General features: G+C 38.4%; 1 protein-coding gene across 4 annotated transcripts in view; it reads right to left on the bottom strand.

Moving 5' to 3' along the window:
* ppip5k1b (diphosphoinositol pentakisphosphate kinase 1b) overlaps positions 1–23,812 on the bottom strand; it is a 55,384-nt gene that overhangs the window by 15,075 nt on the left and 16,497 nt on the right. For 3 of the 4 annotated variants that reach the window (XM_053320042.1, XM_053320044.1, XM_053320045.1), the window contains exons 4-26: positions 23,204–23,294; positions 22,059–22,144; positions 20,606–20,760; positions 19,847–19,948; positions 19,574–19,735; positions 18,231–18,352; positions 17,889–17,990; positions 17,204–17,290; positions 16,680–16,755; positions 16,022–16,131; positions 14,562–14,647; positions 13,193–13,318; positions 9,878–9,999; positions 9,288–9,470; positions 8,853–8,994; positions 8,119–8,342; positions 7,371–7,498; positions 7,095–7,209; positions 6,441–6,548; positions 6,165–6,281; positions 5,492–5,632; positions 4,817–4,943; positions 1,323–1,478 (exon numbers count right to left, since the gene is read on the bottom strand). In XM_053320042.1, coding sequence (XP_053176017.1) covers positions 1,323–1,478; positions 4,817–4,943; positions 5,492–5,632; positions 6,165–6,281; positions 6,441–6,548; positions 7,095–7,209; positions 7,371–7,498; positions 8,119–8,342; positions 8,853–8,994; positions 9,288–9,470; positions 9,878–9,999; positions 13,193–13,318; positions 14,562–14,647; positions 16,022–16,131; positions 16,680–16,755; positions 17,204–17,290; positions 17,889–17,990; positions 18,231–18,352; positions 19,574–19,735; positions 19,847–19,948; positions 20,606–20,760; positions 22,059–22,144; positions 23,204–23,294 — 2,868 coding nt within the window. The remainder of the gene's footprint in view (positions 1–1,322; positions 1,479–4,816; positions 4,944–5,491; positions 5,633–6,164; positions 6,282–6,440; positions 6,549–7,094; positions 7,210–7,370; positions 7,499–8,118; positions 8,343–8,852; positions 8,995–9,287; positions 9,471–9,877; positions 10,000–13,192; positions 13,319–14,561; positions 14,648–16,021; positions 16,132–16,679; positions 16,756–17,203; positions 17,291–17,888; positions 17,991–18,230; positions 18,353–19,573; positions 19,736–19,846; positions 19,949–20,605; positions 20,761–22,058; positions 22,145–23,203; positions 23,295–23,812) is intronic. The other variant, XM_053320043.1, reaches the window with a different exon arrangement.

The following is a 23,812-nucleotide window of genomic DNA, read 5'->3' as shown; positions in this document are numbered from 1 at the left end:
TGAATGCAACTGTAATTAAACCTGCGGACAAAGGCGTATAAGGATCGTAAGGCTCTCTATAGCATTCTTGTCATCCACACTAAAGATCTTTCTCATCTCTGAATAATTTGAACCTCCTTTCACATTTACACTATAACGGATGAATATGCTGTCCTGATGCAACCCTCTCCTCCCTTAAATGAACAGCGCTGACGTCAGTCCAAACCCTCACCTGTCTACCACAGTGCAGTCCATAGCATGATGTAACTGAGAGAGGATGTATGTGTCTGCTCCTGGCGGTGTGTAGCATTGCAGTCAGAGTGACACCCAGTGGACAAACTGAGCAGCTCAGTTTCCTGTATTTAAAAACCCTCAGCGGGGAAAGAAATAATAACTGCAGTTTTGCTCAGTGCTGATACATATGCATTCATATGATTTGCTGGTATAACTATCTGCTGCTAACTTAACCTGTGGATGTGTCACTTTTATCTTTGGAAACTACTTAACAGACTTGTCTGACTAAACAGCTGTGACCATGAGAAAGGTAATAAATCCAGGTGTTTGGGATAATTAAATCTGCTTTAAGGACCTCTGGTGGCGGTGAAAACAGCTCGCTTGTACTCACCATTACCAGCTTGAGACAGAGTGAAAATGGATGGGGAAGAAGAATCCGACTGGGGATTATTTAAAAAGGTGGATTATTGGATTTTTGAGAATATATGTTCCAAATAACAGGCTGATTTTCTTAATGTAAGAATTAATGCAAATTGTAATTAATGAAAAAGCCAAGACTCCTGGCTTCCAGACACACAGACTACTTCACAGAGGATTATGAAATTAAATTCCCTGAGAGAGGATCTACGAACTGCAAAAGTCAACATGCACAGAGAGAACATTTTCAACATATCCGAACCCAAGCAGACAGCGGTGCGATCAGTAAGTGGTCATGCTGATCTGTAAGAACATTGATCTCCAATAACTGCAGCACATCACACAGTCCAATGCAAGTTTGCATGCTCAGCATTTGCTCCACAGCAGTCACTTTGCTGTCAAATCAGTGCCATTACCATGCACACCGTGAAGTAAATCACTCAAGAAATGTGATGCAATAGACTGAAATTGCTGAAGATTAAAGTTTGTTTTGTGGAAAGGAGCTGAAGAAGAAAGGGAGTTTTGACCTCCCAAAAAAAGTGACTGAATTTCCCCAAAATCAAAGTAACTGAAGAGAGAAAAAAAAGAGAAAATGAAAAAAAAAAGAAGACATATTCTCAAAATATTCCCAAAAAGGACAGAGATGAAAGGACCCGCCTCGTGAGGAAAGGCAGACAGCGGCGTGAACATACCAAACATGCCAATCGGCACACTGCCGGGGGACAGGGGTGGTTTTCGATGGTGGTGGTGCGTGCGGACGTAGTCTCGCAGGTTGGGGGCGCTACAGGACACCCCGAGGGCGGAGGCACTGAAGAGGCCAGAGCAGAGCGAGCCTGTGTAAGGAAAAGCTGGAGGGGAGGGAAGGTGTGCGGGATGAAGGGATGGGTGGAACGGGTGGGTGGGAGTGGAGGTGTGATCGGATGTTATTAGTTTTTGAGCACACACACCATGCCGTTATTACTTATAACAAACTGTTGCTATGGGGAGTTTTTGGCATGAGTGTGTGCACATCTCAGAGAAAATGTGTAAACCATCGAACTACATTTTCATCTTCTACATTCAATTGTGAAAAAAACTATTTCAAATAATAGTTTATGATAACAGTCTTAAAAGGTTTCAGAGTAACTGAGAAATTCTACATGGCTGTTTTTCCTTCCTGGAAACGATGACATGTACGCTACAAGGTTTTCACAACATTGATCGCATCTATAAGACCTGTGTGTGTTTATGTGGGTGTGTGTGTAAGTGTGCGTATGTGCAAACAAGAGTGCTTACAGGACAAATGTGTGTCTGTATGCAGAGTGCAGAAGGAGAGTCGTGACAAAAAGGCAAAGTGTGGAAATGGGATTTTTTTCAGACCCTTGCTCTGGCATAAACACTCGGAAGTTGCAGTTATTGGTATCAAACAGTAATTTATCATATTTGTAATCTACTTTTTACATCAATATTGAGTTTTTAGACTACATAGAGTACAGGATATTGTCTGTGGAGCTGGGCAGGCGCCAGTGTTGAGTGCGTCTCATTCTTTTTGTTCTATAAACAGCATGAAGGTATGAAAACCAGCTCACTAGCAGAGGTCGTCCCTGACACCTGCTGCTCTTGTCTGTGACCTGAACTGTGTTGTTGGGTGTTGGTGATGAATGGGGAGGATTCCTCTCAACAACCTTACACTTACTATACATAACAAACTGACAGGCTCCACTCAGATAAAACCCAGGGGGCTTTAGTCGGAGCTCCTTTGATGACAAGTGAACACAGAACCAACTGCTGTTTTCAGACTTGTGATAATTAAGCAATGAGTGACGTTACGATTAACGCATTTAGGGAGAAGCAGCGCTGCACCATACTGCACTTTGAAAGTTCTTGTTAGTTGTTTCTTGTCTGCCTGGTGTTAATGACAACATAAAGCATTTATTAATGCTGCTGTTTTACTGCTGTTTTTAATCTTATACTCTAATCTTATACTACAGTGTTTTAAGTTTTATTTTAATTATCTGATTTGTAGTCCTTAAAGGATTAAATCCTGGTTCAACCATGTAAAGAATGTTAAAAAGTGCTATATAAATAAAGTTTAATTTCATTATTAGACATGATTGATTCTTCTTACTAGGGACACTTTGTATAAGCTACTCTGCTTTCTTACACAGCATATATCTATTTAGTTGCATCATGATGTCTTAATACTAAAATAATCATATTCAACAAGAATCATCTCTTTTTCTGGGGTACATTTCTTTGTAACTGCATGCAAAAACATTACTCAGCATAACATACTGTATTAGGGCTGTGACTAATAATTATTTTCATTATTGATGAATCTGCCCCATTATACCCTTGATTAATTGATATATTAAGACGTCTATTAAATGTAATGTATTGTAAAATGTCAGAAAATAGAGAAAAATGTCACAGGTGACGTTTTCAAATTAGTTATGTTTGACCAACAATTCAAAACCTCAAGATATTCAGTTAAATTCTCATTATCCAGATGTTGGAACTAGGAAATATTTGAAAGTTTTCAGTTCAATTTTCTTGAACGATTAATCAGTTACCAAAATAGTCATAGATTATTTTTCTGTCAATTAACTAATCTATTCACTGACTAATAGCTGCAGCCCTATACTGCACATATGAATCCACTGCCCTTCTCGACTCAAAAGATAAAGACTGACTGATATCAACAATAATTTGAACATTTAAAATATTTAAAAGTACATAACATATTCTTCAGTAACATCAAGCTGTAAAGTGTGACATGGTGTAATGGAGCTGAGTGAATGAACTCCCAGTGAAGCATAAGTGTCAAAATCCTTCCACTCCCTGTTCACACACTCATGGTTTCATGGTTTTCTACACACGTCTGGATTTAGATGACAGCCTTTCATGCTCGTGTGAGAGTCACCGTGTTAGCAGGTTGTTGGAGGTTAGATGCCCTTTGGGAACTGTACACACAGCCAAGCAAAAGTCCTTCAAGGGTTCTTTTCTTTGGGGTTAAATCTGATTAATGGACTGAGTGTGGTTCGTAAACAGTTCTCTGATACAGCTGATTTGGAACATTTGAGGCATTTTAACATTTTCTGTGCTCTTTGGTAGGGTTCAATGAAACATCTAACATCTAACTTAAAAGGGTTCACTGTTGCACCAAAGACGGTTGTGCACTTTGTACCAATTCCATATAACAAACTGAATCCAAGCAGGCTTTATGTGTATTAACAGACAAACTCTTGATTGTGCTGTTGATGCACACAATTGTCCAACAATGCTATACACATAAAGCTGCAAAAATGACCTTGGAAAACATAAAATCCTTATTGTATTAAATTTTTAGTTTGACCTATTTAGGTTTACTTTTGAATGACGTCCATCGGAGCATTTATTGCATAATTTCCTGCTAGTACAAAATGGTAAATTCCAATTTTTTGTTTACTAACTTCAAAGTATGACAATTAGGGAATAGTACATACTATGTAGTATGGAATTGGGACTATTTATATTTCAAAGTCTGTCCTGCAATATGGTTTATTTTTAAATGAATTCATTAAAATCACAAACACAGGTGATAGCGCCTTGTGATGAGATCTTATCTTCAAAGAGGACAGAAATAAGAGACAGAAACCTACAGTATGTTCCCTTTGTTGTCACTTTATCACCTGGAGGGCGCACCGCTGAACGCTATGTGACACCAGAGATCCTGCAGTCGGCTGTTAATGCAACTCTCCCCGCTGACCTCTTGCCTACATATTTTGGAGTCTGATCCTGTTTGGCCGCTGCTAAGCCAAGCTGAGACGAAAGTTATGTGACCATCAGAGAGACAGAGAGTGGGGAGGGGGGGAGTGATGGAAAAAAAAGGAAGGGAAAGAAAAACAGATCGAGAGATGTGGAAAGGTGGAAGGTTGAGGGAGAAGTCACAGCCAGGGCTTGTGATAGGGGAGGATCATTGATGACAGCTGGAGATAAATGTGTTGTGAAGTCAGTGTGTCTGTTGGCAAAAACTCTCTCTCTCTCTCTCTTACCCTCTCTTCCCCCCCATACACACACACACACACACATACACATACAGGTGTACAGATAACACAAACACACACACACACATACACACACACTCTCAGGTGTACAGATAACACACACACACACACACACACACACACACACACACACACACACACACACACACACACACACACACCAGAGAAGAGGTGCCCACCTAGACCACTGGCTGGTTTGATCTCAGGAGACTGGCGCGAACACGAGGGGAAGAGTCGGTGGGATGTGGAGCCTTTGGATGACTGGGTGGGAGAGGTCTCAGAGAGGACCTGAGTGGGGCCATGGAGACCAGGGGTTAAGACTGAAATGGTTTTCCTAGTAGACCAGGGACCTGATGTCCCCCAATCACTTCAAGAAAACCACAACACTTTGATATAAAAAGAAAAATAGAGCAAAGTAGGATGCACGACTGCTCAACTAAAGAGAGACTAGGAAGTGTGATGCAGATGAAAATACCCAGTCCCGTTCTTAAAGGGGACAGATTATACACATTAGCGGGCCCATATTTTTATTCTGGGACTCAACTGAAATATCTTTGCATTACTTAAAGTTCAAAAAGCTCCTTTACCTTTCACTGGCTCTTTATGCAGCCTCTCAGTTCAGCCTGTCTGAGCTCCTATCTCTTTAAGTCAGGGAGCATTTTTACATACATTCACCCCAAGTTTTAGAAAATCTGTCTATGTTTAAAATGGAAATCAAAGATCATAACAGTATATAAATAACTGAAAAAAATACAAAAAGCATAATGTGTCCCCTTTAAATGATAAAATTGTATCATATCTGCATATTGCAGAACCCTGACTCTACAGTCTGGTACCTCCATGGAGCCGGTCTTGCGGTTGCGGATCATGGGTGACCTCCGTTGGATGTTGATGGGCTCAGAGATATTAAGTGCCTGGTCTGTTTGGTCCTGGGAGAGGTCCTCCAGACTGCCCTGATTGGGCTTTTTGTCTTGATTCTGATTGGACAAAGAACATATGAAGGAAATCACTGACAGCTGCAGATAAACTTTTCCTCAGACCACAGAAATGCTCAAACTAGACTGCTCAATAATACACTGATTTGAACTAAACATAACATATTGATGACATAAGACTAGTTTTATGAACTATATTACCTTTTTCTACAACGGTCTTCAAGAAAATTACCCTAGTCTCATTTATATGCAAAAGGAAAGAGCACCTTTGCATATAAATGATCAAATCTGTAATGTGGTTCAAGAGTCAAATTTCTTTAATGTTTTGTTCCAGAGCTACTGCAATTAAAACAATGTGTCTACACACAGACAGACACATGCAAACACAACATAATGACTTGCATACCATGTGCAAGTGTAGCACAACATAAAAGTTTATGACGACGTTTATGATGTAAGGCACATGACAATCAAACAACAATGAAACGCAAGAGAATTGAAGTATGAAATTGAAAGTTATGATATTATGTCTGAAGTCTGAAGGAAGACACATAAAAGTAACACACACACACACCTCTGAGGAGGCTGGGCGGAAGCCGAAGCCGAGAGGTACATTTTCCTCATCTTCACATCCTTTGACTCCCGGACTGAAGTGGAGCTCCACATGAAAACGCTCCTCTGAAGAAGGATCCTGTTCACCACACCCACACCCACACCCACACACACACACACACACACACACACACACACACAGATTAGGAGAACAACTCTGAAAGTAACAGCGTCTGAAGATCATTCATTATCTTCTCTCTGTTCCTCTACACAGTGACACAGCTCCCAGCAGGCCGACCTTATTGTTGTCTTCATACAGCATGATGACAATCTGCGTCATGTAATTGAGTTCAGACACAGCACTCAGGTAGTCCATGGCCTGTTTCCACTGCTGGTCCTTCTCCTCCTGATACTCACGCACACACACAAAAACATAAATACATGCACGCATAAAACAAGACAAACATCTGATAAAATGAAAACAAATAAAGCAGACGTTCCCCTTTTCCCCCGAAACATTATCGTAGGAATGTCCATAAACTTTGACATAAGGTATGAGTTACTGAATATTACATATTTTATAAATAAAAATCAATAATCAAAATTATTGATAAGATTATTTTCTAGTATATGTAATGATATTACAAATGTATGGGGAAACATATTAAGAGCAAATCTCATTGGCTTTTAATGAGCTAGTTACATTATTTTTGGAAACATTGATTTGTTTTTTTAAAAGAAGAAAAATGTCTGGACAACGTGACTTCAACTTGAGAAAGTGTTTTCATCCTGACTGGAAAATGAACCTTCTTGCAATTATTACAACATGTGGAGTAATCTTTCATTTTTGGATCTGGTTTTAGTTAAATTATCATCAGCAGATATACAGAAAATGAACACTATCACTTTGATGAAAGCAAAACTGTCAGAGATGATAAAAACTACAGCGTACATCCAGCAGTCCTCCGTAGCGGAAAACACTGAGCAGGGAGTGAACGTGGCTCTCGCTGGTGAAGTAGAGACGTGTGCGGACATGACGACCGGGAGACATCACACCTCGAGAATATCTAAACAGCAGATGGTAGGAAATGACACAAAGCTTCAGTCGGCACGGCACCAGTGACTCTCATGATATACACAAACACACACTGTGTTTACAGTATATGTCTGTAGGCTATATACATGTAAACATGTTTGTGTGTGTTTCAGTGCAGGTTTGTATTCTCACAGGGGATGCAGCTTGTTAACGGCTTCATCCTCATGAGTCCTCTGCAGGTCCAGCTGGATTTTCTTCATCAGAGGAACACAGTACGCCTGAGCGATGTCCAGTTTTTCCGCTCTGCTGATGCCATACTCCTACATGGCATCGAAGAACAAAGAAAAATATTAATACCACCTTATTCATTATCCTGGAGAGATGGAGCCTTATGCAAGCCTGTTTTTGGGCAGAAAGTAGGGAAACACACTGGGCATGTGACAGAGTATCACTGATAAATTCAAGCAATGTGATCTTAATTTTAAAGTCTTTCTTTTCTGTGACTTTCCAAAATAATTTTATACTACTTGCATGACCTGAAATCTCCACTTTGCTATTTTCCAGGTCAGCAAATAATTTAATTTCCCAATGTGATGAAAAAAGTTTTGTTTTGTGCCTAAAGGGAAAATTGCTGATTTTACAGCAACCATTTAATAGAATAAATGTCTGAAATTACTTGTAAAAGGCCTTCTGGTACTTTTCTCTAATGTAACCCATTTGTTAAAATCCATGACATTTCCCTACTGCTCTAGATGATTTCAGTACATAATTTAACACCCTGAACTTGGCTGTCTGGAATAAAACCAACTCTTGCAATACATTCAATATTACAAAATAATTATTAACTGATCAATTCATGTCTAGTCCAAGCACTGTATCTTCTGCGTCAATGACTGCACTAGACAGCCTGAGAGAACCTGAAATGGGCTACAAAGCTAACCTGTGGTATGATGATGTCAGCCAGGGCTCGTGACAGTCTGAACAGCTCCAGCGTTTCCTCCAGACCAAGCGAGGCATTGTGCTGTGTGTCATATTTGATACAATCATAGATATCTGGGATCTTGCTGATGTCGTAGCGGCCATTCTTATTACGGAAATCTCTTTCCAGTTTGGACCAGCGCTGCAACATTAGTTCCAACGTCTCACTGTGGTAGAGCTGCAGATCTGGGAAAAAGCAGAATGTAATGTTTAACATTCACGAAATGAACAAACAAGTAAATCTACTTGAAGCTTTACTACATGGACATGTGTTAACCTTTCCCTCAACAGTCTGATACATAAAGATAAAATCCCACAGACCAAACAAAATATTTCTTCTTTAACATTTTGATCATTTGTCCTTCAAATCCAAGTGTTTTCACAACGCTAGCAGCAGTGCTCTGGGGATGGCAACGTCAATCTGTCTGTTGGTCCGTCTACTACTACTGAAATATCTTTAAGGGAACCTATTAAGCTCATTTCCAGTTCTTTATTTTTATTCTGGGACTCTACTAGTGCTGCTTTGCATGAATCACATTTTTAAAAAATACTTATTTATCTTATACTGACTCTCAGTTCAGCCTCTGCCTGAAACAGACCGTTTTAGCTCCTGTCTCTTTAAAAGGCCCCCCTCCCAATAAGCCCACTCTGTTCTGATTAATTAGTTTGAACCATCAGCATGTTAGCATTGTGTACCTGAAGACTTGGGGTCCTCCAGTCTCTTTCGGATTTGTGCGTTGAGGTTTTGAATGAGTGCGTACACTTTGTCACAGGTCTTGACGGGGTTCTGTAGGATGTTCATGGAGTTCACCAGCGATGGGCTGCCAGTGGGGGCCAACTGTGACGCAGTGGACAGAGAAGGAAATACATAAACATGTTCTCTATTCCATTATGTGAAAGACTGTAGTCAGGAAGGACTTGGGTACATTTTATCACTAGTAAATACAAGAGCAGTTTTTACATGATAATATTTTAACAATACTTTGGATAAGTTGGAATATTTCAGCAATAGAGACTTGAAGAAGCACGTCCAACTATTCAAATAGAACATAATGGCAAACATGATATTGCACAAAGCACCAGATCAAATCAAGTCATTTTTATATGTTCATTTCAGCATCTCACGTTTACCTTCTGATAGTCCTCCTGTGTAAACTCCTGGTCCTTCTGCATGATATCATGCAGTCTGGCCTTCACCTTCTGTTGGCAGTCGGTCAGAGAGTCACTGTCACTGTCCAGCAGTCCATTCATGTTTGCACTCTTCACCATCTGGACCAGGATTGGAGTCAGTTCCCCTTCGAGAGCCAGCAGTCCCTGCAGAGAAACCACAGTATGTGAAGTGAAGTCATCATTTTGACAATTCTACTCAGTGTTTAGAGAGAAATATAATACATACCGTTTAAACTAGATCTAATCAGTTTAAGTGATTCATTTTCCACTCAGAAAACTTGAGATCTAAACCTTTTCCCTCACAATCATTTTTTCTTTTCTTGGTCTGGATAGACAGCTTCATAAAATTACATGACTTCATAAAATCTCAGCATTTACTTTCTGACTAATCCATCCATTAGATATGGAGTAGAAGCAAGTGGATCTCAAGTTTTTGAAAGGATATACTAATCATAATCGTGGTCCTGAGATCTGTTCGATACTCTCACTTGAATGGGTTAGTAACACAATTTATACATAAAGTCCAGTCCTCCAGATACAGGGACAGTTACCTTGGCAAAAGCAGCGGCTGTCATCTGCACCCTGCCTTCGTCTGAGGCGTAGATCTTTAGGTCATGACGGTAAGTGCTGTGCAGGCGCAGGAGGCCACAACCAGGAAAGCCAGCGTAGTCACCTTGAGCATCGTAAAAAGAATAAAGCATCACAGTTTACATATTAGTTTAAAAAAAAACATTAAAATATATTACAATATTCTCTTTATAGAAACGGCTGAGTCAGGGAGGTAGTTGAAAGAAAAGTTGATTGTACCCAAAAGACCACGGATTTCCATTAAAAATAGGCACACATCACCTGTGCGGGTACAACGTCACTTTCAGTTCAAATGCAAGATCCTCATAATCAAACAGTGTTCAAAATGCTTTGTACACTTTTCACATGGCTCATTTCACTTAATAATTTAATGATGTAGTTTATGCTAAAAAGAAAATGAAGTGAAAGTGAAGTGAACAGATGTTAAGTAAACCCCAAAATTACTGGAGACAGCTCCCGCGGAGATGAGATCAAATACTTCTGATTACCTACTAGGAGAGAGAAAAAGTCTTTTAACATGCTTCACATATGGAAATTAATGTAATTTTATTAGGTGGATGCTACAGAGTCCATTTGGGGTCAGCTGAGAAAAAAAAGAAAAAAGATCCATGTGTAAATCTGTACTCTCAGTTAAGAAGTCTGTTTGCACGGTTTTACCCTTGAATAACCAATCCATGCAAATGGATTTGTAAATTGCACCCCTGGATAGGCAATTGAAAAGCATTTCAGTTTGAGACTGGCTTCAATCCAAACTCACAAAAAAGTGAGAAACTTCCATTTACATTTCAACTGCTTATCCAGCAATGAAGCGTCAAACAGGGTGAAGAAAACTAAGAAATATTTAAATTATTTATATACAAACATATAATACCATTATAAATAATAATATTATAATATTCAAAAATATTTTTTAAATTGTAGGGCAGTTTACAAACCTCTGGGCATGAATTCATAATTTCAGGACATGGATTATGAATCCAAAAGCATGGTTTATAAACTGTGTGCAAAGATTTCTAATTTAGAAAAACAGATATGACATGGATCTTTTTTTTCCCCTCTCAGGTGACCCAATGGGGGGGCTCCGTAGGATGCATACCAACGCTACAGATCAAATCACACTGCTGCTTCATGCATTTTTCTTTATTGTATAGCCAGATAGCAGGATGTTATACTAGTATCTATCTTGGGTTATATGAGGGACCTGTTGAGAACTTACCCCTGTTCTAGGCTCTGGTTCAGGTTAAAGTGGACTTTATAAAACAGCACCAGCTCAAAAACTCATGGGGGAAACTATGCAGTAGGATTAGTGTGAGATGATCCGCATTAGCTTACAACACCATGACTGCAGTCACTTTAGCGGTCTGGTTGCGTAACAGCAAATGACCAAACAACTTTTGCTGTGATGGATCACCTTGGTTTCACATCAACGACGGCACAAACAATCCACAGCAATCTCAATGTGGGACACTCGTCTCCGGGTGAAATGAAACAAAATCACGATGAGATGAGAGATCAGAGTACGGTTAGTGGATGGAGTGACAAATGCGCAGAATGAGAGAGAGAAGTGGAGAGTGTCCAGGAAACCCTTCTCTTACCAAAGTCAATAGGGGACTCACAGCCAAGGGACCGGCGGTTACCGGCTAGTAGTTTACACAGTGCAACAACAGGTAAGAAAAGAAGAGCAGAGTTAATAGACAAAACTTGTGGTGGACACAAAGAGGAATGAAAACAACGGCTGGGATGAGGAAACAGCCTTCTTTTCAAAAGCAAAGCAACAAAGCGGACAGATTGCGTCTACTTTCAGTTCTGCTTCAGGTTTGCATGCACTATAAAACATAAAGCAGTAACGAGGAAAGCTTGTAAAAATGTAATTTATGAGCACAGAAAAACTGCTTGGTTAAAAGCTCTGCAAGATAAGTGGAGAGACAGAGTCACCAAAGTGTCACTGGAATGAAAGTGTGTCCACCTAAAGACTGCGTATTAAACTGGTTAAGAGAAGAGGGTTAAAGGAACATTTTGCCAGGATTCATATGGATGTCTAATTAGTGATGATTGTAAATGTAGTCAATTTAAGCAATATATTCCTCAGTGTGTGTGTGTGGCGTGATGTATTGACCAAGAAAGCTCAGTTATCCTGTTTGTAAGGCTGTGGCGGCAGTGCCAACATGCATTGGGTACGAGCTTCTTCCTCTTACACAGCTAATGCAGCCGCAACCTTGGCCTTTCACCACTTTCTTTGGTCATATACTCTTGCCTGAATTAAAAAAAAAAAAAAAAAAAGTGTAAATGTATCTTCATACTTAACGTCCTCTGCACTCATATTATGCAATACCATTTTCACTGTTGTAAATGTAGCTTGCTTGCAATAAGAAAAAAGAACAAGGAAATTTTGTTTTTGAGCAGCATTTAGAGCACACCACCTGGAGACTAGAAAATGTCTCCACCTTTGAAATAGCTTGCAGTCCTTCCCTGACCCCGACTACCACGACCACTGTAGATGTGAAATGACGCCACTGTTGCCAGAAAATCAACTGATTTTGCAGCTGCAGCCCTAAGACACAGAGAACATCTGCAACAACTGCAGTAGTTTTTCACACTATATCCCTAATTCAAATAGCTACAGATAAGGTTGAAACTGATGAAATGGTCCTTTAAAAAGGTGTTGTGTGTGCAGTCTTTCATTTGTTCAAAGTTTCAAACCTGTTTCAGAAACATGCACCACTACAACCAACAAACACCACGTCTTAGGGCCCTGAGGTACATCTGTCCATCACTGCAGCACGTTGAACCACTACAGGTTCAAAAATTCATCATGAAGCCACAAAAGTTCATTTTTTTCCATGTGTATGTCAGCTGTCACCTTCTTTGACAGTATATGCAATGTTAGATATGGTATAGTATGGTAGTGCTTTCAGTTACTGAAAAGAAAGGCTTGAAATAAAGCTTTATAAGCAATGAAAGATGCATGTGTGAGGACATACACAGCGACAGTTTCTTTTCTTTGTTTTGATCATATTTGTGCATTTGTGGATGTCTATGTGAGTTTTTGCAAATAGGTAGGTGTGTATGTTTCAGTAGGTGTGTGTGTGTGTTTGCTCCTTTGAGGGTACGTGTGATTTCAAAACAGGAAGATTCAACTGATTAATTTGACAAAACCCGTTCAAAAACAAGTCTTGCAATATTTCATCAGACCCAAAGTAGAAGGAACCCTTCAGAAGTACCTCTGTTCGCTAAAATTAGTGTGTGTGTGTGTGTGTGTGTGTGTGTCCGGCGAGTACCTTGACCTCCAGGGTACATGCAGCGAAAGGCCCTGCCCAGCTCCTCAGCCTGAACCCGGCCTGCAGGTGTTAGCTCTCCGCCCCACTTCAGGACCAGCAGCAGAGATGGGCTGTCCTTCTTAGAGTCTGAACAACAGCAGAAAGTTTTATGAAAAATGTTATCAGATTTATTTGTGCCTGTGAACAATAATCAATACATTTTGTGCATCCACATGATGAATCCTTAATCTGGGAAGCTGCATAAAACAAATGTAACACTGCAAATACCAGAATTTCTTTAATTTGACATCAAAAAACTAAATAATTTATTTTTAGTGACTGCTGAGGCTCAGAGTGTCACAACACTTATTTATGTCTTCAATTTCATTTAGCCAATAACAACAAAAAATATATTTATAGTCTCAATAAACAGGTCCAGGCACAAAAGGCAATCTTCATCATAACATGACCTTCAGAAGAATTTGAAAACGTGCCACATGCATAAATTGTCACATGGTTGGCAAGTTGGAATTGAACACCCAGGGACTTGAACCAGTGATCTTTGTTTCCCCCAGAGACAGTGACTTACTGACTCTGCCAATGGGGGGGAAATGGTATCCACAACCCTTGTCACAACTTAAAGCAATGCCATCACTTGTGCAAAATTGGGATAATTTTGTACTTCACAAAAATCACATGTCATTCTCCTAGTTTCAAGTGGATTGTCAAATATTTTGGTGTGATCAAACACATGGTAAAATAGGAAGTGCTGTGGATGCATGCAGTACAAATTATAACAACATGTTGAATATCATTGTGGACTCACAGCTGGACTGATCTGAGCAGTATTTGAAACATTTGATATCTGGTATCCAAGGAATGAAGAATGTTTGTTGTTTTGGTAGCATACGACTTGTAGATATATAATTAATAGATTTTTTCACATTTTGACAAACACAGAGTTACAGACCTCTGAACTGACTATAGGTTGCAGTGAGGCAACATTTTGAATGTGCTAGAAAAATATCAGCTCTGTAACACATACAGGTTATTTACTTTGATTCTTTTAAGTTTGGAAAATGAAATGTCTAAGAATGTATATTTGTTGTAATAAACTTTTCCCACTTTAATCATCATTATGAAATTTTATGCATTGGCGGAGTCATCACCCTGCAGCATGCAAACCGAATTTTGTATATAAACTTTTCACATTTGTAGCGCCCTCTAGTGGCAAAATATCCTGTGTTGCGAAGCTTAGACCTAGCATCCGAACACATGCACTAAGTTTGATTACAATGACTTTAGACATCTCTTTAAACATTATTTTGCATGTGATAAAAACTACTGTAGAAATAAGCACCGACTGCGTCAACTCTGTGTGTGTTTGTACCTTCTTCTTCACTGGAGGCTTTAGGTTGGCCGTGACGCAGGTAGGTCAGCTGGACTTTCCTGTTGATACCTGAGAAATGGCCGTACCTGGTGGGAATTAACACACACACACACACACGCACACAAACAAACAAACAAACAAACAAACACACAAACACAAAGCAGACACAACCAATTTTGATATGCACATATACACGGACAGTGAGCACACATACATACACACAAAGATTTTATCCCATCTCCAAGAATTTTGTTTAGGTATTTGACTCATTTTGTCAAACGCACATCTGACTTCCATTCCATATTCATATAAAAATGAAGCTCAATAAGTAAGGGCAAGGCAACGACTTTGTCTAATGTGACACACTGATCATACACACAATATTAGCAGGTGGGTTTAATGACAATTCAGTCACTCAGGAGGTATTTTGAAGCAGCTGAGGATCAGTAAGTACAATGGATGGACCTCCAATGATTTCAGTGTTTCAATGTGAATGTGGGTAATGTGATCATTAAAAAAATCAATGCCAATTCTAATCCCGTTCTGGTACTTAAAAGTCAAACACACAGCTGATATCTGATCTCGGACTTCCAGACATTTTTCTTTCTTTTTTTTTTTTTTTTGGCTGTACTCATTCCAAGTTTCTCTGGATAAGATCCCCAGCACATGACTGAAATGAGAATAAATCCTGACAGCGGGCAGGAGGAAGGAAGACATTAGGTGATTTAGATTCCAGTTGATATGTGATCACGATGGCATGCACACAAAAGTAGCACAGCACACTCTGATGTACACATAGAAACACAGTGAAATCATCAAAGACATTTAACTGTGTATGTGTCCAGTGTTAATGGCTAAAAATGAATGGATATTAATGGTACTTGTGCACTCAGTGTACAAAACATTAGGAATACTCTTAAAATATTAATTCAAACTTCTAATCTTGCACAAATGCATCTAACCTGCATTCTTTGCCTTATTTATACATGTTCATCAACCATTATCGTTCATATATATTCACCTCTTGTGTCAGAAAGAGAGTATGTGTTCCTAATATTTTGTACACGGTCTAACTAGACTACAGAAAGGACCTCATCCTTTAATAGGAGAAGGGAGACTGCGCGTACTGAGTTTCAATTAAGCTGGATTCCCTTTTGGAGAGAAAAAGGAGGGATGGGTGGGCAGGAAGAAAGAGGGGACAGAAGAGGGAAGAAAATATAAAAGATAAGAGTTAGAGACAAAAGAGGGAGGGAGCGATTCAAGGTAATCATGTATGTGCATGTGAGTAAGATGACTGAACCGTTGTGGAGTGTTGAAAAATGAAAGCTAGAGTCACAGATGAGAGTGGATGACTGAAGGTGAATGAATGATGATGGTTGGAAACTAGAGGATGACGGTGGATGGTGTGTGTTTGTATAAGTGATGACAAGTGTTTGATTGATTTTTAAGATATCACTCACATCTCCAGGACAGTCTTGAGTTGCTCCAGTTTAGACTTCTTCTCCTCGATCTCACAGTCGTTGTGCTGGCCGAGTTCGACCAGCAGCAGGCGGGCGATATCCAGCACTTCCTGCAAACACAGAGGAAGTTACCCCTTAATTTGACTGTTATCTTTAATTTCACTATGCAGACTAAACACACACACGGAGAGTGCTCTGATTAACATGAAGTGAAAACCACGTGAAAGACAAGACAATGAAGATGACACGGCGACAGGATGAATGCAGTGTGCGTGAGTGTATTTAGACAACAAGACGACGATGCTTTGTCATCCATAATAATTAAGAAGCTCGATAAGCGGGAATTAAACTGTCCTCTCTGAAACCCTTCATTATTCTTAAAAAAGATTTAGTCATCATCTGCAACAAAACATTAATTAAGGTTGCAGAAGAAAGAGAGGATGTTTGGGGAAAAACAAGCAAGGCATAGCAAATTTATTAGTATAGCATATTTCAACAACAAGGTGATTCAAAATGCATCAAGACAGAATATAAAAGCAACACACGGTAAAATAAAAAGACATTTAAATATGATTAAAAGTGTTAAATTGGAAGTATTGGAAGTGTGAGATATTAATCCTAAAATTGTGATTTAATAGAAAAGTAACATCAACCTCACCTGTAACTGTTTTGGCTTCTTCAGCTTTAGTTTTCCTGATTTGTAGCCTCCATACTTCTCAAACAAGTCAAAGAATCTATGCAAGAAAAACAGATTAAAAAGTTAGAATAAAAAGGAAAAGGAAACTATTAGATTGGTTGAAGGAAAAAAAGTATTTAAAGTGAAATGCTTTTGACATTTTGATTTATTACTTATTTAAAAATAGGTAAAGAGCGACAGGCTGAAGTTTATTCTGACATGTAATACAGTTACAACCTGAAATGTTCTGTGAAGTAGACTCACTAGATGGAAACATTTATAAGTATAGAAGCAATAGAGGGATGCTTAGTCCTTCAGTTTTGGGCATTTCAACAAGAGTTAAAATAAATGTATCCTCACATGTCACATCACATCTGGCTCCTTATGCAGTAGTTTGTATGATAAGCTAAACTGTATACTGATATCTTTTGTTTTGCTTCAGCTAAAAGAAAAAATTCACAACAACCCAACTATTTGAAGGATATGCTGAGAGAAAGAATCCTTACAGAGGATGTCGGACTTCCATCTTCATCTTTTGCTTTGGTGTGCGGTCTCCATGGCGGATGATGGCGATAACACAGCGCAGCTCCATCCTGAGTAAGCAACAGAGAGGATATAAAAGGCAGATACGCAGTTATTTCTCCAACCTACCTCGATAAACCAGCACTAAGACTTTAACTGACACTGAAAAAGTAATGCTCGGTCATCAGATCTTAAGTTTCATCTATCTGGGATTAAGTTTGACACTCTTAATGTCAGATAGATGAGACTTCAGATCTCATGACTGAGTCTCTGAGTGTGTGAGGAGGTCAGTCGGTATGTGATCCTGTGTTAATGTGTGTTAATGCGGGAAGGGTTTTTCCCTGATTTTTTCTGGAGCGTGGTCAGGCAATCTTTTTTTAATTACTCATTCATAACGATGTTAAGCAAATAAATACTGGTGAAATAATTAACTTGTGAATTTAACATCTTTTTTTTTTTAAACTTAATTAAGATTTTGGTAGCGTTGAATTCAAGAAAAGTACCTTTGAAAACTATGAGGATATAGTTCACAATGGCGCACAGTATGTATTTGAGCTTATCATATTACGTCATATCATATGCTCAAGTAGCAAAGCACCAAAATTGTCTTTTACATTCTGCTCAGGAACCAGACACCATATAACCAATACTTAGTTTTTCAGTACGTACATGGTTCCTGAGGTTGTCGGGACAATGGGGATATCTTCAGCTTCCATCGGGATGGACCAGGGGATGTGAAACTGTGGGGCTAACTCTCTCATCACCATGTTCCTGGTAAAGGCACAAACGTATAATTGACTTTATGGAACAAAAAAACTTTCTATACAGAAAAAAACATTTAAGATAGGACAAAACACAGAACAGGTCTTGAAGGTATTTGATATTTTGGTGTGTCTTTACTCTGGAGTTCATTATTTTCAGTGTTACATAATATGTTTAAACTGTGTATCTGTATATGTATATTTACTGTTCTGGCTGTCTGCATGTGAATATGAAGCTGAGGTCACCTACCCCAGGACTTTGGCACAGTCATCGTAATATTTCATGGAGTTTTTGACAAAACTGAAGCCGTTGACGTCACAGACGAAGGAGTGTCCGTTGGCTCTGAGCAGGTCAAACCCACAAACTGTTTGCTAAAGTCACACACAAGAAATTAGAGAAAAAGACACAGTTAGTCTGTTTTTATTAGACAGGGGTAACATGATGGTTATAAACAAAGAACTCTGCCAATCTGAAGAGCAGTTACTGTACTGTATAGTTTGACCTTATGATAAGATCCAACAGCTAACGTTTTGACATGAAGCTTATATTCATCAAAGTAAACACACACGCAGCTGTAATCAAATCATTTTAAAGACTCAAATGATGCATAAAAATCAATGAAAAGATTGTCTGTTTGATTTTCTGTCCCATGTTTGTATGTTATCTTGTTTGTGGACGTCATCGTGCTCTATTCTGAGACACACAGAGATAACAGTGACACACAAGAGATAATAGATTATTTTAGCAGCAATTATGATAGTAATGCATTTCTTCTAGTAATATAACATATCTTAACAGCAGTTGGATAAAAGGTTTATGCTTATCAGGATTACAACGTAACTAGAAATATTTGTTGAAGGAAAATTTCCCATTTGCGTCATTATCTTTACTTTGAGAATACTGTGTTGCACACAAAGTCCTGATGTGAAGAGGTGGATTTGTACTACAAAGAACATACAATTAGATTTATTGTGACTCGCAATGTAGTCGCCTTTACTTGTTTGTTTTGAGTCCTATGTGGTTTCTGTAATTTACTGAGTTATCCAATGTCTTAATGTTTGCTAATTACAGGATTGTATAATATTGGTTTGAGCAGTGAGTTATGAATAATTCTGGTGGTGAGCTGTAAAATGCTTTTGGCAAATCCTTTTCAGCAGATATACATGTGTAAAGAGATACTGTATTTAATTTGTAAGGGAAATATCAAAAGCTTATCCACATTTGGAGTTCAGTTACTGAGGGCTCGTAACTGTTTAAAACATATTTTCTCCTTACTGTCAAATGGGTTTAATGAGCTGATAACACATAGTCTTACTGTCATGCAGCTAAACACAAGTTAATGCAATGTTTGCATTAGTCTGAAATTGATTACTGAACATATAAACAGTACCCAGAGCAATTTTTGAACACTAATGGCAAAGGAAGCAATAAAAGAGGACAAGAGGAAAACTATAAGCTGATAAAAAAGTGCATTTTTTAAAAGAATGCATGTATGTTGACAATCTCAAACTAGACTCCTGTGTGTACTGTCCTATCAGCCTGCTACATGGCAGCTAAAGTGGTTCCAGTTTAGTTTAGTGACTGAGGTTTACCTTGAAGGCCATGCAGACCTTACGGGCCACTAGTTTCTCCATGGCGGTGAGCATGACAGGGTATCGGATCTCCTTCCCTTCGCTATCTCTCTCTACCTTCCCGTCCAGCGCAGGAGACTTCCGTGCCTCTGCATGAGCGTAGTCTGGACCCACAGTGTAAACCTGGGATGTCGACACAAACACAGTTAATGCATAATTCATCAATAAAAGCCACTGGTGATAGAATCAATATAAAGCAGGTATACATCCATACAATAACAATAAGAGCAGTACCTTCACATCTGTACCATCTGTGGGCATGAACTCCTCGTAGATGTAGGATCCAGTCTTTCGTACGCTGCTTTCTGGGGAGTACACACTGCTCCGACTTCCAATCTACAGCAAAGACAGAAGAGAAAAAGAAGGATATTTAAAAAAGAGTTCAGGACCAAACATGTAAATTAAGATTTTATTGCCCCTCATTAACCAACCTTTATGCCATGCTTAAAGTACTTTGTGTCTTTTTTTTAAGTAGCTGCAAAGATAAAGTGACTGTCCAATTACCAAGGCGGTAAAAGCCAAATGTCCTCTTAGTGTGACCTTTTATAACATCAAAATATTACATTTTCTGTTTTGTCAATGAAGTCAAAGAATAACTAGGGTAATTCACTGAGTAATTAATGCAGTTTTCTAGGAAGTCCTGATGCATATATTAAAAAAACAACCAATAAGACCTTCAACGCATCAATATCAAACACTATAGTCAGTATAGTCTGTTATGGCCAGATTTCAGTTTACATTTAAAAGCCTATAGACTCGTTTTTCCCTTGTAGACATTCCTAACTATTCACAGAAGTGATGATAACAGCCATTTATTGACAAGGAAATCTTTATGTACTGTAGCTTAACACATTGATCTTGTACGTGCTTATGAAAGGCAAAGATTAGAAGTCAATGTGTTCAGAAGCAGACTGCTGAACTCCTGCTTCCTTGGATCAGAGTATCTGCCGATGTCTGGACTTTTTTTTGTCGAGTTGCTTTAGAGGCAGTTACCTTTCTGAAGAGTCTCTGGCTGCCTCCGCCAGCAGATGTCGGGTAATAGATGTACACATTGTGGTCCTCAGCACACACAGGTTTCTCAACAAAAGGTTTAGGGAACACTTCCCCGTTCACCTCAACATGGTCCTCCGCCTCCACCAGGTTACACTCTGAAAGGAAACGTCTTTATTTTTACATTTGTTTCACTGGAAATAAAAAAAGGTAAAGTAACACAGTTGCTGGAGACAAGGGAGAAGCAAAACTAAGCATGCATTTTGCATGAATGTACAAATCGACCCATGTCTCCCTGATGATTTGAACTATTAAACTGGTCAATACCACTCTGACAGGTCTGGTTCATTCTTCACCTCAGAACACTTAAAGACATCAATATAAGACTTCATTGAATGTCGGTTAACCACAACACCAAGTCTTTCTTTGATGACCTGACGCGCCAGATGTTTGTCACACAGAAACATCTGATAAGTCGTCCTTGGAAAGTATTTGGAAAAGGGCAGGCGCTTTCACAAAGTACCTGGCAGGTGATTTGGATGAACCATATGTCAATCAACCACCGGTGGTTCATACACAAGCACATAACTTGAAGCCTGAAAAGACGGATTCTCGAGTGAATCTCTCTTGTCTTTTGTCACTTCACTGTGACGAATGATCTATGTGCACAGTTTGAGGCTTTTTTCACATTAATCTGCCAAAGAAAGCTTCTTTGAGCTCACCTTAAATTTCTTTTTAAGACGTATTCCTACGAGCATGATTTATAACATCACAGATAGTTTGGAGCCCAGTATGCAGCTTACAGAAGAGTGATTTGGAAACTTTGAGCCCCCAGTGCACAAACACTGAGAAAAGACTTTATAGTGAAACATCTTGTATCCAGCAGTTAAACTTTTGTAATGAGCAGTATTTGCATATTCACAGACACTGGATTTTTCAGTGAGGGAAAAGGAGATATGATTTTATTAAGAATTTAGAAGAAAAATAACTTTTTAGTGTAGAAACACATCAGACACAAATTATTATTCCCAGTGAAGTAAGTTTGTAGGTCTCAAATATCTGGAGGGGATCTTAAATAATGAATAAATTGCATGGTAACACTCAACATTAACAAAAGGGCCACATAATCAAACTGATCCCCTTGGTGTCTGAATCTGAGAGAAAGCACAAAATTTAACATTCTCAGCTTGATGCAGTTTTGACTTTTCCCCTCATACTTTGTTTTTACAGAGCATGACGGGAAAAGTTGAAAAAATTAAACTTGAGTTTCTGGTTTTTGTGCTAAACGCTGATTAATCATCTTGACTGACTGACAAGGTGACTGACCCTGTATGCTGCCATATGTCACAGAGGTATCGTCTCATAAAACTTTCATGGTTTTGTTTGAGTTTGTTACCATAAAGCAGATGGTTCATGCATATTTTTTAAATGCAAAAACAAACAATTCTTTTTTCACCTTCAGGTTTGTCGGGGTCTCGGTTTAACACAGCATAACGAGGTAGGTCAATGCCCTCTTCCTGTAGGATACGGTACACTTCCCTCCTGATAGGGAAACAAACAACAGTTATAATGTAAATAACTCCCAACTAAGAGAGACATTGTGTGTGTGTGTGTGTGCGTGTGTGCGTGTGTGTGTGTGTGTGTGTGTGTGTGTGTGTGTGTGTGTGTGTGTGTGTGTGTTACTCAGGTTGGACAGGAATAAGGCACAATATAAAAAGGTATGTGACAAAAACAATTATGTCAATCTCATTTGGGAATGCTTGCCTGATTTAAAAAGTTCTAAAAAGATAAAGCTAAAATAGCTATGATGGCGTATTAGGGCCATATACGAAAAAAAGAAGAAAAAAAACTGACCTGGGGGAGGAAATTAATATTTTGAGAAAAAAATTAATGTTGTGAATTTGCGAGAAAAAAAAATCTGATATTCTCCGACATTATAAAGTCACAAATTTGTGATTAAAAAACAAAGTTAGAAATTCTCTAATATTATAAAGTTGCAAATTTCTAAGAAGAAAGTTGAAAAAGGTGTTTTTTTTCTGCCAAGCAGTCACATTGCCTCACTTAGCAACACTGATACATCGCTTGTCGTGCATCATGTCTGCCGAAGAACTGATCAAATTGTACTTTTCAGTTGGGTTTAGCGATAAGGAGATACTTGTGTCACCAAGTGTTATAAACATCCATAGTTACATAGGTTATAAAATAGAAACACAGGAAGCCACACATTCATTACTCTTCACTTTTCTGATCACACGTCAATCACTGCACATCCACATATACTCACTTCCTTCTACTCCTTCAAATTTATGAGAAATAAACTGATGGTAGAACAGAAGTGAGTGTATGTGAATGCTTGGCAGAATAAAACATCTTTTTTTCAAGTTTTTTTCTCGTAAATGTACGACTTATTGTGTCTTATTTACTGATAAGACACAACAATAACAATAAGTACTGTATGTTTGGGGAAAAAAATCTGTGAAATTCAAAACTGACAGACCATCAGGTAAAAAAATGTACTGATGCAGGGGCTTTGCTTTTATGTTATGTTGCCCTTTACAGACTATAAATGTCAATGTGCATGCTTTACTACTTAAAACGTACCTGTCCTGTATGAAATACTGCATGTTGAGGTCGTTGATGAGCAGTGGATTCCTGAGTTTTGCATACTCCACAGCTTTGTCCAAAGGGAAACCTGAAAACATTTAAATTGTAAATAAAATGTGGCTTATAAGTAGTAATTACCAACGAATTTGAAGTTGTGTCTGAACTGAGCATCCACCTCGGTTTATGGGACAAAGGAGAGTAATATGTTATTTGTATTGGTAAATGCATGAACGTGTTTAAATGTGACCAATGTTTCTAAAACACACAATTTTGTCTAGGTCATTCCTAAAAAACATCTTTGATAGAAAATCTAAATGAAATATATTTTATTTCACATTTGAGAGCAGACATACTGTAACAACAAGGTATGAATTATATATATATATATATATATATATATATATATATATATATATGTATATATATATATATATATATATATATATATATACATATACATATATATATATATATATATATATATATATATATATATATATATATATATATATATATATATATATATATATATATATATAGTTATACAGGTTCAGATCACCACATATGTGCAGTACGTTGCTTAATATACTCCACTACATTTAGCTA

The sequence above is a fragment of the Scomber japonicus genome, chromosome 5 (genome assembly GCF_027409825.1).
Source record: "Scomber japonicus isolate fScoJap1 chromosome 5, fScoJap1.pri, whole genome shotgun sequence".
Taxonomy (NCBI): Eukaryota; Metazoa; Chordata; class Actinopteri; order Scombriformes; family Scombridae; genus Scomber; species Scomber japonicus.
This window is presented reverse-complemented; position numbering and strand designations above follow the sequence as displayed.